This window comes from Aptenodytes forsteri, unplaced genomic scaffold (assembly GCF_000699145.1).
Source record: "Aptenodytes forsteri isolate BGI_AS27 unplaced genomic scaffold, ASM69914v1 Scaffold191, whole genome shotgun sequence".
Classification (NCBI taxonomy): Eukaryota; Metazoa; Chordata; class Aves; order Sphenisciformes; family Spheniscidae; genus Aptenodytes; species Aptenodytes forsteri.
The window spans coordinates 1,497,286-1,512,191 of record NW_008794630.1 but is presented as its reverse complement, the minus strand read 5'-3'; the positions used below and the strand labels follow the sequence as shown (position 1 = coordinate 1,512,191).

Below are 14,906 nucleotides of genomic sequence, written 5' to 3'. Positions count from 1 at the left end.
CAAGTCAATCCTCCTTCCTTCCCTCCTGCTCCTCAGCTGCTTTCTTCGGCAGCATCCTTGTGCCTACATTTTGGGCCCAGAAGGGCTTTGGTATATTGGTTCCCATCCGGAACCCCTTTTCCCTGGGTTTTGCCAAGCGTCTCATGCATGTGGTGAACAAGCCCTACTTTGTATTTTCCCTCCTCACCACTGTTTGATGGCCATTTCCTGGGACAGCAACATAGGAAAAATAATTAGCAAAGCTCACAGCAGTAACAAACCATGAAAATCTTTGCCCTCCAATTCAACTGTTTGGCATTATCAAGGCGAAGAAATGAGAAATGCTAACACTCTAATTCATTAATGTGTTAATTGATTTCACAGAATTCGTTTGCAGCCACTTACAGCAGTCTCTCTTCTCTGCTTTTTATGAACTGCAAGTACAAAGCATAAGTAGGGCAGACAAGGCTGCCGCTTGCACAAATAAATGAAAATACTGATATAGCGTAAGTTGCCTGAAAGCAAAAATCAAATTCTTTCCTGTTCTGCTGAATTTGGTATGCATCAAAAATACAAACTTTCTGCATTTCCAGTACTCTGTGAAGAAGAAAAGGGCGATCTTTTTTCCCCATTAATAACAAGCACCTAAGGGGCGATCAGAACAGAGTAACAGGGAGCAGCCCGACTCGGTGACTTCTTTTTTTTTTTGTCAAAAAACCCCTCATCAATCTATTGTCATAGATGAATGCTAGTGAGAGAATTGGGACTTAGGAGTGAAACGGAGTTGTTGTCATACAAAGTGTGTCTCCTTTCAAAAACACTTCCAATGGTATTTATTTTTTGTATTGATTTCAAGAAGCTCTGGCCACAATACAGGTCCTCTTTTGGCATGAATGCTTCTCTTGAGAATATTTTCCAGGTGTTTTTTTGAACACAGATGTATAGTTGAGAAATCAAATCAGCAGTGCAGCAGTCAAAGGGAATGGCTTCAAAGGGTAACCCATTGCAACGGTTTGGCATTACTTTCTCGGCATCTTTGCCTGGACATCTTAAGCCAAAGATGCTATTGCTCTTGGGAGAGAAGAACCCTTCTTCCCCCGCTTTCTCTCTAAAAGTCTAACGCACATCCAGAAGATAAGAATGACGCTCCTAGAGAGAGAGAGAAAAAAGTGCAGATTGCTCAGTTTGAAAGAAAACATTTTTTTTCTCCCATTTCATTTTAAGTGAAGATGGGCTTTAATAAAAAAGGGTCGCTGGGTGGGAAGGGATGTGTCCTCCCTCGCTTGTGATGGAAACAAGGCTGGATGAGCAGGCACAGCACTGACAGGCAATGGGTGTTTCCCTCACTGAAATGAAATCTAAATTTACCTTTCACGGGTGTTCTCCCCAGCGCATTCCCCCAGGTAATTTTTGCTGGACAGCTGTCAACTACCTGGCCAGTTTGGCTCATCTCCACGTAAAGCTTTTATTTTGAAAAGCAGTTTGAGGCTGAAATGGGGCTGCATTCAGGGCGTTAAGGGTCCTTCTAGCTGAGCACAATGGAAATGGCAACCGTGAACCATGGACCAAGGTTGTTTCTTCCCGTCGCTTTTCAACACGTGTTCCTCTGAGCGGTGTCAGAGAACAACCTGCACTGATGAAGATGGAAGGACCATGAAGTACTGACACTTGTGATTATTGCTACTGAGAAACTTCCAACTCTTTGGGGTTTAGGAAGAGTTTAGGCATTGAAAATGCATTATCTTAACATTTGGCAAGATGAAAATCTGGAGGAGAGAGTATTAAAAATTTGCTTTTCATTAACACAAGCTAATTAAATCATTTAGCTAGCACTTTCAGTACTGAGAGCATGCAGCCACGTACTATTCTGAGGTTTCACTTGTTTTTCTGCCAAGTTCTAGTCTCCAGACCGGCTTTATTTTTGAGTGGGAACTCAGGACTTTTGGACAATGCCAAGCATCATCCACTGGATCTGCTAATTTGTGGCTAGATTGTGCAACTCTTACCCAGCCAATGTGACTAATTTTAGATGTGCCTCGCAGGGCGAGTGCGAGACGGCTTTGCTTAAGTACAGGCCAGAGGAACAGCCCCAAGCACAAGGATTAATTGTATAAGAATTTAGTACAATCGTGAGTAAGGCTCATATGATGTAGCCCTTTCTTTTCATTCTGTGTTGCTAATGTGAACTTTGCTGTAGTCAAGGGTTTGCTGAGAATATGATTTATAATACACTCAGTTCCTAAAAGCCTTTTATTTCTCAGTAGCAGAACCTCACCCCTTCTGTGGTTTCAGCATACAGTCTGGGAAAAGAGACTTTCTCCTGTTTTGTTGTGGGTTCATCTCTTTGCCATTACCCTTCTCACATCTTTGTTGGATGTAGACTTTGTTTTCCTTTAATAAACTTATTTTTAGCTCAATAAAGCACACTTGAGATACTAGCCTTCCCAGGCAGCCATGCTGCTGCCTAAGCAACCGTATTCTTTCTGGAGCATTTCATGTAGGGTGGTTTGGGTTTCTTTCCCCAGTAAGTAGTAAAGCTGCCCTGAAATACATGTGATGCTTGGACTGGAGTTTTATTTCCCAAGAAAGGCTGAAATCCTGCAAGTCAACAGTAAAACCCTGACTGACTAGCAAAGTGAGGATGAAGGGGGAGTAGCTGGTATATAACCTCGATGAAACTGGGAATATGTGGGTACGTCACATCCAGAAAGAACAAAACCCTGACCCAGCTTCTCACTCAGCAGACTGCAGAAGCCCAATGCCCTCGCTCCCTGCTCGTCCCCCACTTTTCAGCTCTGAGTGAAGGCTGGGCTGCCCAGAGGTGGGAGTGGATCTGGCCCTCTGTATCCCCGGAGTGCCTTACCAGGGCTTGCAGAGGCTTGTGCCTGGGAGGGGTTTGGCTAGCAAGACTGAAGAGAGCCTGGCGAAAGGGAAGAGGGAAACCTGCCACAAAGTCTGAGAGGAGACTTAGTACCGAGATGATTCGTCCAGAAGAATCAAAAAATTGAAAGCAGAGTTTATAATGTGGACTAAAAGTGCCGAGATTAGATCCCGATGTTTGCCTGATGAACTCAGAGGGAAACTCCCCGCAGGCTTCAGACGTTTTGAAGGAGGCTCTTCCTGTGCTGCTGCTGCCAGTTTTCGTTCAGTTCGTCTTCAGTGGGGCTTTGCCTGGGGAGAATAAAGCTCCAGCACCTTTCCCGAGGGCAGTGCGAGTGCCCTCACAGTTATGGCCAGCAAGGCGTACTGCTTAATACATGGTATTTCTCTCTGCCCGTAGGACCCTAGAGCTGGCTATGCAGTATTGCTGACAGAAACCTTTGCGTGGAAGAAATGTGGGGGGGAAACCATTGCTGCAGCCCAGGGAATGACGAGAGATGGGCCGGGGCCACGGATCTGATCTTAAAGGTCTCTTCCAACCTAAATGATTCTGTGATTCTGTGATTTGCGTCTGGCTGGTTTCTCAGCAGCTCATAAGAGGAGGTTTGCTCAGTCTCATCCCTTCCATTAAAACGGTTATCCTAAGGGAGTTCCCGCTTGCTATCGAGTTTGAGATACATTTTTTTTCCCCTCACTGCTGTCATTTTGTTGTCGTAGCTCCTAACTGATTGCTCAGTGCTGTTCACTCATAGCACCAGAGCTCAGGTTTTATTCCTATGATCCGGAGCTTACAAATGTCTTTCGCAAAGTGCCACGTGCATCAGCAGCTCGGTACCAGCGGGTACTGCCACGTCCATCGTTCCTGGCAATGGTGCCTTTTCCCACCATCAGCAATAGCAGTTTTAACCTCTGTGCCTGGCTCACTGCTAATTTACAGTGCTCGTAACACATCTATGCCTGCCTGGGACTGCTTAATGGAAACGGCTACAACGAGAGGCAGAAGAAGAGTGAGAGAAAATGCTCAGGAGGAAAAGCGGGAGAGAGAACAGCCTCTGCACCATCGCAAGAGCCAGTTTTTCAGGAGGGAGCTTTGCAGATGTTTGTGGAAACCTGTCCCAGGTCTGGAAGGACGTGCACAGACAAATGCTTGGGAACTGGATGCGGGGAGGCACTATGGTCCAGTTGGAAATGGAGAACGGCGATGATGAATGCAGGATACGAGATGCTAGCTAGCAGGGAGTGGGCTGGGAAGGAGTTTGCAAGTGAAAGCCAAGAGCCCTGCAAACCAAAAGGCCCCTTATCTCACTGGTTTCTCCAGCAAGAGAAGGTGAAATGAGGAGGCTGTGGAGCAGGGCTGGCACTGCCTGGCCAGGGCGATACGGTGCTCCTGCACCTGCACTGGCCGCTGGCACGAAAATGAAGAAAATGGAAAGCACAAAGAGACATTATTAAATGCAAAGAGAAATTATTAAAACCAACAAAAGTTGAGAAGGGGCTGCTGTGCTCATGCCTTGGCCATTGATCCCAAGACATTTCAGAGATGTCCTACCTATCTGGGACCCAGGCTCCATCAGACTAATTTTGAATTGAAGAGAGCTCCAAGTATGCCATTTATTGCCCTCTCAATTGCATTTGAATCAAACGCTGGGACCCAAACAACTAAAGTTAGGGGCGTCCTTAACCCCGGCTTCAGGTGCAACCTTAACAGCGTGTACTCTAGCACCTGGGCAGTGGGGTAAGGTCAGGAGACGTATGGGGGGAAATAAGAGGTGAAATAACAAGTTGCAGTGTGCCCCCTGTGCCGGGCAGTGTCAGGACACCCCTCACGTCTTGGCGTGCTGATTTTTCTCGTTACTAAAATGAAGGGCGGGGTGGTGTAGTGGTGCACGTGTGCACAGCGCCCAAGCACAGTGCTTTCCCAACCTGTGCTGGGCTTCTAGGCACCATTACACGAATAACAAGAAATAATGTCACTGGAAGAAATGCTGCTGTTTAAATGACTTGCTCGTGGCTTTGTTTCAGCTGTTAGAACATTGCAGAACTAATGGCCAATCACTGACATTACAGCAACGTCCTTGTCACAAATGAATGCACACACTGAGCTTTATTTCTGTAATGTCATCAGGCTGGCAGATAATGAGAAAGAAGAATTTTTGCCCGTAAATCGAAGCACATGTTAAAAATCGCAAGTAGAAAGCAGAAGAGCTTGTGAGTCACCTCACTGATCAAGGATTTACAACTCTCAGTGCTGGTCAGAGCAGGGAAACATAGGGCGATGACACAAGTCTACGTTTTCTGAACAAGCTGTGCTAGCAAGATATGCCTGGGAAGTGAGAAGGCAATGAATTAAATACAAAAAGAAATTAAAAAAGCAAAGAGGAAAGGAAAGAAAGGAAGGAGAGGAAGGAAAACGAGAGAGAGAGAGGGAGGAAAAGAAAGGAAGAAAAAGAAAGAAAATAAGAAGGGAAGAAATACGTCCGTTTGTAAGTCTAAAGCTACCCAGAAGGATGGGAGCAGGACCCCTCCGAGCTGCTGCCCAGGCCAGCTCTGGCTGAAGGCTCTGCAGAAACGCTGCTGCTGGGCTTGGCAGTGGCTGCAGCCAGGGCTGGGTTCGGTTCGGCCGGACACGTGGCAGGTTGGCCGGTCCAGCGCTGCCTTGCGGCCTGCCGTGGGAAAAGGGATGCGACGTGGGGCCTGGCTGGGACTATTTAGACACATTGCACAGGGTGACGGGCAAAAAGGGGAGCAGGTGGATGAGCTGTAGAACAAGGAAGTAAAGCAGGTGGAGAACATGGCTTCTGGCATCTCCCCAGGCTGCGGGGCCAGGAGGCAGTGAGCTGGCTGGCCAAGGGACGGGCTGGCCGTGGGGGCACCCCACCAAGGGCTGGGGACACACGGTGTTGGGCAGCTGCCCCAGGCATGGGCTGCTCTTCGGGGCCAGCTGCGTGTCAGTCTCTCCAGGACCATCTGGCTAGAAACACTTAGTGCTTTGTCAGAGAGGGGGCAACAAATGTCCAGTGCGGCAGTTTGGGGTGGCCCTTCAGAGCATCCAGCGAGGCAGGTGTTAACTAGGCACAAAGAGACTTTCGCCTGCGCTGTGCAGGGTCCCCAGGCCTCTGCGATTGCTACAGCAGACGCTGTGATCTCCGCACCGGATTCCCTTTGATCACTACCGGCTTTGTTCATTCTGTAAGCCCTTGACCTTTCTGTTCCTTTCAAATACTGCTGGAATTTCTTACACTGGCATGCTTGAAATGATGTCCCCTAATACACCACCCTCTTCCCACCACCATAGTCTTCCAGTCGAATCATTTACTAGCTTTAGCACTGAACTCTATTCTCGGGAGCCAAATAATAACAACGCTTCTTCAAGAGCAGCTTTAAGTTGATACGAGCCGTAAGTCAAGAGGAACAATTTAAAAAAATTTTAAAAAAAAAAAACAGCAGCTTGCAGCTTTAAGTTGATACGAGCCCGTAAGTCAAGAGGAACAATTTAAAAAAAAAACCAAAAAATAATATAATTTACTTAGACAAGCGTTACTATGTCATTAATACTGCCTTCGTTTGCTAAGTCTTTTTACAGTCCACTTAGCCTGCAATCTGCCTGCTGTTTGCTCTGAGTGCTCTGCTAGACCGGACAGGGACAGTAACTGCGATCAGCTTTGCTAGCTGGTTTTTTTATGCTTAGTTTCACTTGAAGGGTCTCTGCCGCAATGTTTGGATAGAAACACTGCAGAGACATGGTTATTTATTTAAACCATCTGTTTCCATTGGCACAAAGATAGCCCATCACAATATTTCTGTTGGTCTTCAAACTCTTTGCACACCTGGCGGTGGCCGGACGTGTTAGCAGATCCAAGTGAACAGATCCTGCTGTTACAAACAGTTCGTGCTAGTTTGGTGCGGGTATAAATAATGCCAATCACCGAAGGCAATGCCCTTTTTCTGCTGCCCTCTCCGATTTTCTCATCCTCCAGCCTGGGAATAGCACAGGAATTATAACCGGGGGGGATGGAATTCAAACTGGCATTTCCACAGCAGTTTGTATCAGCCTTTCTCTTCCAGCAAAAGCTTTTTGTTTGTGTTTGGTGCAGGGTAAGTATGGCCTTTAACCCTCTACATGACTGGGTATTACTAACATGCCTTTTCATGAAAAGCCAAAAGAATTACCGAGTCAGGGCAAAAACCAGTGCTGAGCAGTCTCCGCATCGCTCTCCCCCGGGGTTGTTATCTCTGGCTTTTTGGACCTGTTATTGCCCAGCTGTAAAACATCCCCATTAGCTCCTGAGCCTGCTTCTAGTCTCTAGCTCAAAATGGGTCTGTCTGGGGAGCGTGAAGGAACACTTTAACAGTGAACGTGGGCTTTGGTGGGTGCTGCCCCTTGGGTATGTGCTCTGACTTCTTTTTCACACTCCCCCCAGGAGACGGCATTAACACAGTCCCTGCTACCTCAAATTCCGCAGTCCGGTTTCCCATGCGTTGGTAAATCAGCAGGGTCAGCATGCCCCGGGTGCAAGAAGTGGATGGGAAAACCCAACCGCCTGTCTCCCTTTGCCAGGTAAGCGTTGTTACCACTCGCTCCAGCATAAAACCACGTTGTATCCGCACGCAACAAACAACTTGCTTCTCCCTGTCCAGAGATGTCGTTAATGGAGCCCCTGGGCAGCACTAAATTATGTGCGAGGCTGAAACCACTCATCTGTAATCAGGCAACAAAATCAAACTTGTTTAATGGTACAGCCAGACAGTAAAAATAAGGCCAGTGTAACTGCGCTAGCAACACCGATAACAACAGCATGACACATCCTTGAGCAATTTGGCTGCGCGCTCGCCTCCCCAGCCGGCCGGCAGCACGCACAGCCGGCGCTGCCTGCAGCGGGCAGGCCACACGCCGTTAGTCAGCCCCTTCTCTGTGCCGTACAAAAATTTCTTGGTTTTCTCCATCCATTTCCTTCTGCCCCCGGCGATCCTGCCCCCACCTGACAAGCGGGCTGCGAGTACCGCAGCCAGAATCCAGGCTGGGGCAGGTGCTGCAGGCAGGATACGTACCTTGCACGTCAAAGCCCCTTTAGCATCACCTTTGCAGTCACCGGCAAACAGCAGATGCCTTCAGGCGGCGATTCGGCAGGACCAAACGCGGTGGCTTTGTGGGGAGCCCGCACGCTCGCAGTCCTTAGAGAACGGGCACAAACCGTCCTGGGAGCAGAACCAGAGACCACGTCACCCGTCTCGGCTCTCACCACAGCTACGAGTATTTATTGTATTTGCTCCTATTTTCTTTTCCTGGTCCAAAGACTCTGGATTTCCTTTGTATAGCGTGAAACCACCGCAGCAGCAGGGCTGGCCAGGCACTCCTCTCTTGCTGCCCTGTATCTGTGGGGGAGTGAAACTTTGAGGAAATCAGTGCGTTGGTCACATATTCCCTCAAAAACCAGCCTGTAGGGTAAGGGCTCTGTTAAGGCAGGTGGCAACGTGGTTACAGCTCCCCTCGACAGGACGAGAGAATAACCCTCCCTGTTCCTGACCCACCTTGCGCGTACACACAGCACCCACCCGTGTAACGGGCACCAGTGCTTTTGCCTGTCGGAGTAGGGCTCTTGGTGGCTGCCACAGGTTTTTGTGTCACTCCGGTGTCCCCTGGGAGCGCGAGGGCCCTCCGCAGCTGGCCATGGACACCAACACAACAGAGCTTGGCTCCAGCCAAACCAAAAAATAAATTGCGAAATGCAAATGATGTGTTTTAGGTCGGAAAAGGCAGCAAGTGACAGAATTTTTTACAGTTGCCCTATTAGTGCAGTTTGCCTGTCTCTGCTGGATTTGGGCCTGGGAGGCTCTGGAAAAACTGCACACTTTCGTGTCAGCCGAGAATTGGATGGGGAGCAGAGCGTGCCATAAGGCTGCTCATTTCTGGCACAGGAAAAGCACTGGTCTGGCTGTTAAAATACAGCAAATGGCACTTCTTTGCATTTATCCAGCTTCCAAACAGAAAACAAGGAACTGGTGTGATAGCACAAATAGGCGGAAAGCAATTCCACGTTAAGACGTGCTAAAATACCTTCGCCTCAAAAAAAACCCCTGCGGCCTGGGCTGCACAGGAGTGACTGATGGTAGAAAAGCTATCAAATGTCCAGGTCAGCCAGCATCGAATCGATATTAAAATGACCTGGGCAATATGGCTCAACAAAGCTCTGCTCAGACCATTCATCTAGGCAGGCCAGCTCTCGCCCGGGATGAAGAAATAGCCAGTGACAAAGGACTTTCTGAGATAACGACAGCAGCGACTTCCACTTCTGTAAATGACTTATTTGTTCAAACCTGCTGCTCTCTTCACACGTCTGCAGTGTTTTGCAGTGAATGTGATAAAGTATCAACCCAGCCTATATAAAACCCGCCTTAAAAATCACTGTCTTTAGGAGGAAGAGGTACTTCCTCTTAAGTGGCTGAGCTAAACTGTTTCCAAGCATTTCCAGCCCGGCTCAGTCCAGTCACTAAACCCTTGGATCAACTACTGCTTTCAGTTACACCTGTAATAAGCCCGTGGTAGGTCACTGGGCTTGTTCCAGTTTATACCAGTTCAGAAAACAGTCAGGAATGGGATTTTTGGTTTGTTTGGGTTTCCCCGCCACCCTTCAGGAGACGCTGGATGGCCGTCGTCCAGGTGAGAGGAGCCCTGGCCCACGGCTGTTCCTTGTTTGGCATCACCACCCAGGGCAAACCGTGCTGTGGGCAAGGGCCACCTACGTTCTGATTTCCTGCGAACCTGCAAAGGCTTGAATGTACACATGCACGCCCTCCAAGTATTTGCTTCATGAATAACAGCTTCACAGCTCTTGCAAAAGCGAGCTAAAAAGAGCAGCAAATACCAATATATCCTCTTAATGCTTCTCCAGATAGAAAAAAGAGAATAAAACTTCTCTTATGAAGTTAACTTCCACTGACTTCCAGGACCAGCCAGCAAGATACCACCGAGCCTCTTGCAGCCTGAATTCTCGGAGGCTATTCATAAACCAATTTAGTACCATGGTTTATTCTGAAAAATGTAGATCCCAGCAAAAATGTGTCTGTCCCCCTCCAGCTGTACAATGGGTATAAAAGCCAGACAGGCGCTAGCTGCGTACGTTACGGCGCTCTGCTGTTACAGCAAGAGGGCAAGAAAGCGCGTATGTACGGAGACCTGTGTGTGTACAGCCCTTCTCCCCGCTGTGCCAACTCTTCTCCCCAGCTGTGAGCCGCAGAGAGGTCGCCAGCGGTGACACACGCTCGACAAGATGCCGCAGACCGGAGCGCTTTTTCAAGCACTGATGTTTTCTTTATGAGGCAAATGTTTCTGCAAGGGTTTAACTTTTTTATATATTCTCCTACATGAAAAATTAAAAAAACCAAAGTGTTCCTGTCTCGGACATTTTTTTGTTGCTGCTGTAACCAGTACTGAAAGAAAAGTGCTCCGTGTCCCTCAGACAACGCGCATGCCACCAGACCGGCTTTGCTGGTGTGTCGACAGCGGAGGTGCCGGAGGGAGGTTTGGAAATGGGCCCTGGGGGGCTCTTGGAACGGGGAAACAGTTTTGAGCCATTGCTGCTGCACGGCCCGGCCTGTGGAAAGGGCTGAGCACAGAGACCCTGTCAAACCTGCAAGAGGTAACAAATTACTGTGGCTCTGAAATGAGAAGGCGCACGTCTTCACGCGGGTGCAATTTGCCTTGAGACAGCTGGAAAAAAAAAAGGATGTGAACATTAAAAGCATTTAAGAAATACTGTGTATCTCTTTTCCATAGCAAAGGTAGGAGATTCAGACAAATAAACACAGTTTTACAATTTGTACCTGCAGTTTTGGGGAGATTATATTTGCCGTTAAACAGCTAGTGTCCCTCCTTAGCAGCGAAGGATTGCGAAACCCTCGGTGGACAGTGCTTAGAAACGCTCTCGAAAATGCCAGTTATCCCCGCTGCATCCCCAGCAACATGCAATTCCAGTTTGCTCTTTACTAACCCAGCACAGATGGTGCAATGCACGCCTTGGAGGATGCTGACCCGCTACTGTACTTAGTGCAAAACCTGGTGCTGCTTCTTAGCTATGGAGTAAGAAGAAAATTTATTGTTTGGGGTAGATTGGGATCTGTAATCCCAGCACCAGCAGTCAGATTGAAAGTCTGATTCCTTAAAAAGCAAAAGCTCGGCTGTAATACCATGGATATATACACACGGATAAAACAGAGATGGCTTTGACGTACAGAGTCGTTCATACAACATTCCTGTCATGTCACAAACGTATCAGCCTAAAAGCTTTCCTCATTCTATTACAGTTCCCAAGCGGAGCCGGGACCCGACTCTGCCCATGGAGGCTGCCAGCTCTACACGGCGTTCCCACGTTCTTTGCACAACAACGTGCCCTCAGCCACACAGCTCAGTAACTGCGCAGGCAGGCAAAGTAGCATGACAGACCATCAAAACAGGCAGAATCCATGTAGGTGTTCATTTTAAGGTCATTTCCCTAGTGGTCATCATTCATTCTGAGGACTGAATTCTGTACTTTGACATGTAGGTAATAAAAGCTTTGGTGCAAAGCGGTGGACTTAGGCATGAGTGTCAGTGAATTTCTGAATCGGAGATCAGCTGGCCGCCTCCGCCCTGGCGTGCCCTACTGCTACCTCGGAGGGTCGGTTTGGTCCGTTATCCAGAAATACGGCCTAACGAACCCAGCACCCCGCAAGACAAATGAATTTTAAACTGGGTTTCTTTGGTTTTGGTTTTTGTTTTATGCAACCAAAGTTCACAGTAGCTGGCTGAATGCTGGGTGGCTGGAGAGAGCTAAAAACAAACGAATACTGACACTAGATGAAATACTTCGGTCAACTATCAACTACAGGCTGCAGTGGCCTTCCCGGCCATGGAGTACTCTTCGCTCTGGCCACCGCCAGGAAAGCAAGCGGGGTGGGAGCGTGTTGCAGGGGCATGGAGGTTGTTTTTTGCTTCTGAGTAAGCTTTGGTGGTGCTCTGGCTCCAGCACACGTGCTGGGTGATTTGGTTTCTGCCCCATTCCCTCTTTGTCAGGGCTTTTTTTGGTACATTACACATCTTGGGCAACGCATGCGGCTCGTGCTCTCCCTGACCACCCCCCCCTCCTTCCCCGCAGCTCACACTGGCAAACTGGGAGGGGAGTGCAAAATTCTGGCAAACAACTTTTTTGGCCTGCCAAGACGGCGGTGTGGATAGAAGAGGTGTTCTTCAAGGGGAGGTTTTATATGTAACTGCATTTTGGGTCCGCTCTCCCCAGCAGCATACTTTGGAAATGGCGCTGTGCCAACGCTCCCGAGCGACTTCAGTTACGCGCTACAAGAGAAACAGGATCGTTTGGAGAGGTGAACCCCAGCACGGCACCAACGTCCTCTTCGTTGCAAGCAATAATGTAAGCAAGAGAAAAAAGCTTGGCTTGGGGTATTGCTGAAGCAGTAGGCAAATGTGAAGCTGCGATGTTTGGGGTCTGGGTGAGCCTGCTCCTGAACCTGCTCCAATTCTGGCCCTTCGTGCTGGCAGCTTTGCCTCTGTCCTGTCTCTCTCCCTTTCTCCCAGAGCAGAGCTGCTTGGGTTTTGCATTTTTTTTTTCCTTCCCTTGTCTGACTGCTTTCCTATTGCGTGTGGGCTGAAGATGCGGTCAGTCCGTGCGCCAGCAAAGTGGCCATCACTCACCCAGACAGGCACCCGCAGGACAGATAGGAAAGAGCAGAAAGTCAGTGTCATTACCGAAAACGTAGCAATTTGGCCGCAATTATTTATAGCAACTTGGTACGTGTGCCTGTGTGCTTCTCCACATGACGACAGGCATCGCTCCCAACCACTACCGGGTCTGGATGCCACGGTGCGATAACCCCCGTTTTCTTGGTTATAACTGTATTTTTGGGCTATCTAGAAATACATGACTCAACTGTCTTTCTTACCTGCGACATGCCACTGTGTTTCTGGAGAGAGCACTTTGCCTTTCAGGGGTAAAGCACCCGGTTCCTTCTCCCTGTGGGCACTTGCTCCCTCCACGCCAAGGGAAAACCAGGGCGGGAACCTGCTCATCTCCTCGGGCTCAGCCCTCCGCAGCGGAGCGTGTGGCCGGGCTCCCTCCCCTCCAAAACCCAGCCCCTGCTCTACTTCCACATGCTCTGACATGCCGCTTACGTTGCTCACAACGTATTTGTGATTAGATGTCTGTCTGGAGAATTCGGCTGTCTTCAAGTTTGGGTTGGAGCTGAGCAAAGTTCAGTAACAGAAAGCATTTTAAAACCATGTTTCGCAGAAGACTTGACCCGAGCTCCACTTAGAGCAACCCCTGCCAGCACTTGCAAGGCGGTACTTTGTCAGCGTTGAACCTCCAGCTACTCATTAATCATTTCACTCAGTTCAGATGGAGGACACAAAGCAAGGGGGAGGTGGGATATTTCCAGAACAAACCTATTTTTTGGTTACACATGAGTGTCTTAGTGTCGGCTTTGCTGACAAGCTGGAGCCCCACCCCAGCGATTTGTGCTCAGCCTTTGGGAAAAGAGTGAGACCGCTCTGAGGAAAATGATTTAAAATGCCTTCAGATGCCTTTTCACTTCTTTTTATTTAATTCCATAAATATTTTCATAAGGCTCAGTGTCTTTACAACACTTTTTTAAACACTTTTTTTGTTTTATACACACAACTTTTGACACTTGTTTGACAGGGTCAAACAGTCCAATATAAACAAAATAATAAAACTGGCAAGTGCGGATCAGCTGGGTTACCAAAATCCTTTTTTTTTCTTTTTTTTTTTTTTTTTTTTGCTCTTACTGTTAAAACCCCAAAAGCACTAAAATATCAGTATTTGGCTTCAAACTAGAATTTTAAAAACCTTTTTTTTTTTTTTTTTAAATTCTCTGCTACAAGTCCCTGTCGTCATAGTGCCTTTAAACTCCTACAGACTCTTCTTTTCTTCTTAAGGAAAAATAAGCTTGGTGATGCCATGCAGAACTTACAATAGCTACTAAATATACATGTTCCCTGAAATGTAGCTGCAATGAAAAGATGACAGAGCATAAAGAGAACAAAACCAGAAACCCAAAGCACCACAGTGTACTATCAATAACATTGCAGTGGACGGCCAGTGACCGTCCAGAAACTGAAACAAATTTCAAATATATTTCTCTATGTATTATTTTCTATTTACAACTGTTAGATGCACCTAGGTTGGTTCTTGTTTGATCTTTTTGGAGAGGGTGGGGAGGCGAAAGTCTTGAATTTAGATCCTCTGTTCTAGTGTCTAGGTCAAGGGGTAATGCGTGTCATTTACCTAGGGAAGAGGGTATTGTTATTTTTTATATATATATATATAGATTCAGCCAGAGAAATACCGTAAACATGTAAGTTTGTTACAACTCTCTTGTTTCTGCATATGGAATGGTAAGTGGGTTCCTCCTGTCTGGCATTGAAATGAAAGTCTGTATCAGATGCTCAGTCAAAATCACCCCAATCTGATTGCATCTGCGCTGCTCCCAGCGCTTTCAGACACACGAGGCAGCCCAGCCCTGCTCCCTAGTGGGAAAGCCACCGTAGGTAGTAAAAGTGGGACCCAGTGCTGGTTCTTCTTTGTGATAATGCTCCATCTCTTGCAGCACCTTGGCAATTTATGGAGGGGAAGAGCTTTCTTGAATGCCATGCCTGAGAGCCAAGCCCCTCTTCCCTCCGGAACAAACGCCTGCATCTGCTTTGCCTGCCGCCTGGCTTCGGCAAGCACTAGCAACGCTAGCTTGTTTTGGCTTTCCATTTAAGAAAGAAGCTGCGAGTCCAACAAGTGGCCTTGTCAGATCAAGCGAGTCTTGATTTATGATGCAAATAATGGTGTGGCGGTGGTGTTTCTTTTTTCCTAGTGCTGAATATTTAGGAAGCATCTTCTCATAAAAATTATGGATGTCTCATTCTCACTCTCTGAGGCACAAAACAGTAAATGAACAGGCTTAACTAATGTGCTTGTTACTTTTTTCCCTAAGCAATTAAAAAGGCAAAGGAATAAGTGAAATTTTCATCATGTTGACAACAGTTT

The 14,906-nt window shown here is 47.7% G+C and overlaps 1 protein-coding gene across 1 annotated transcript in view; it reads right to left on the bottom strand.

The window, feature by feature from the left end:
* Positions 1-13,651: 13,651 nt before the first annotated feature.
* The window catches only part of ARHGEF9 (Cdc42 guanine nucleotide exchange factor 9), a 197,446-nt gene continuing 196,191 nt past the window's right edge, over positions 13,652-14,906 (bottom strand). Inside the window, exon 13 of the mRNA XM_009273424.2 lies at positions 13,652-14,791. Coding sequence (XP_009271699.2) covers positions 14,785-14,791 — 7 coding nt within the window. The 3' untranslated portion in view covers positions 13,652-14,784. The remainder of the gene's footprint in view (positions 14,792-14,906) is intronic.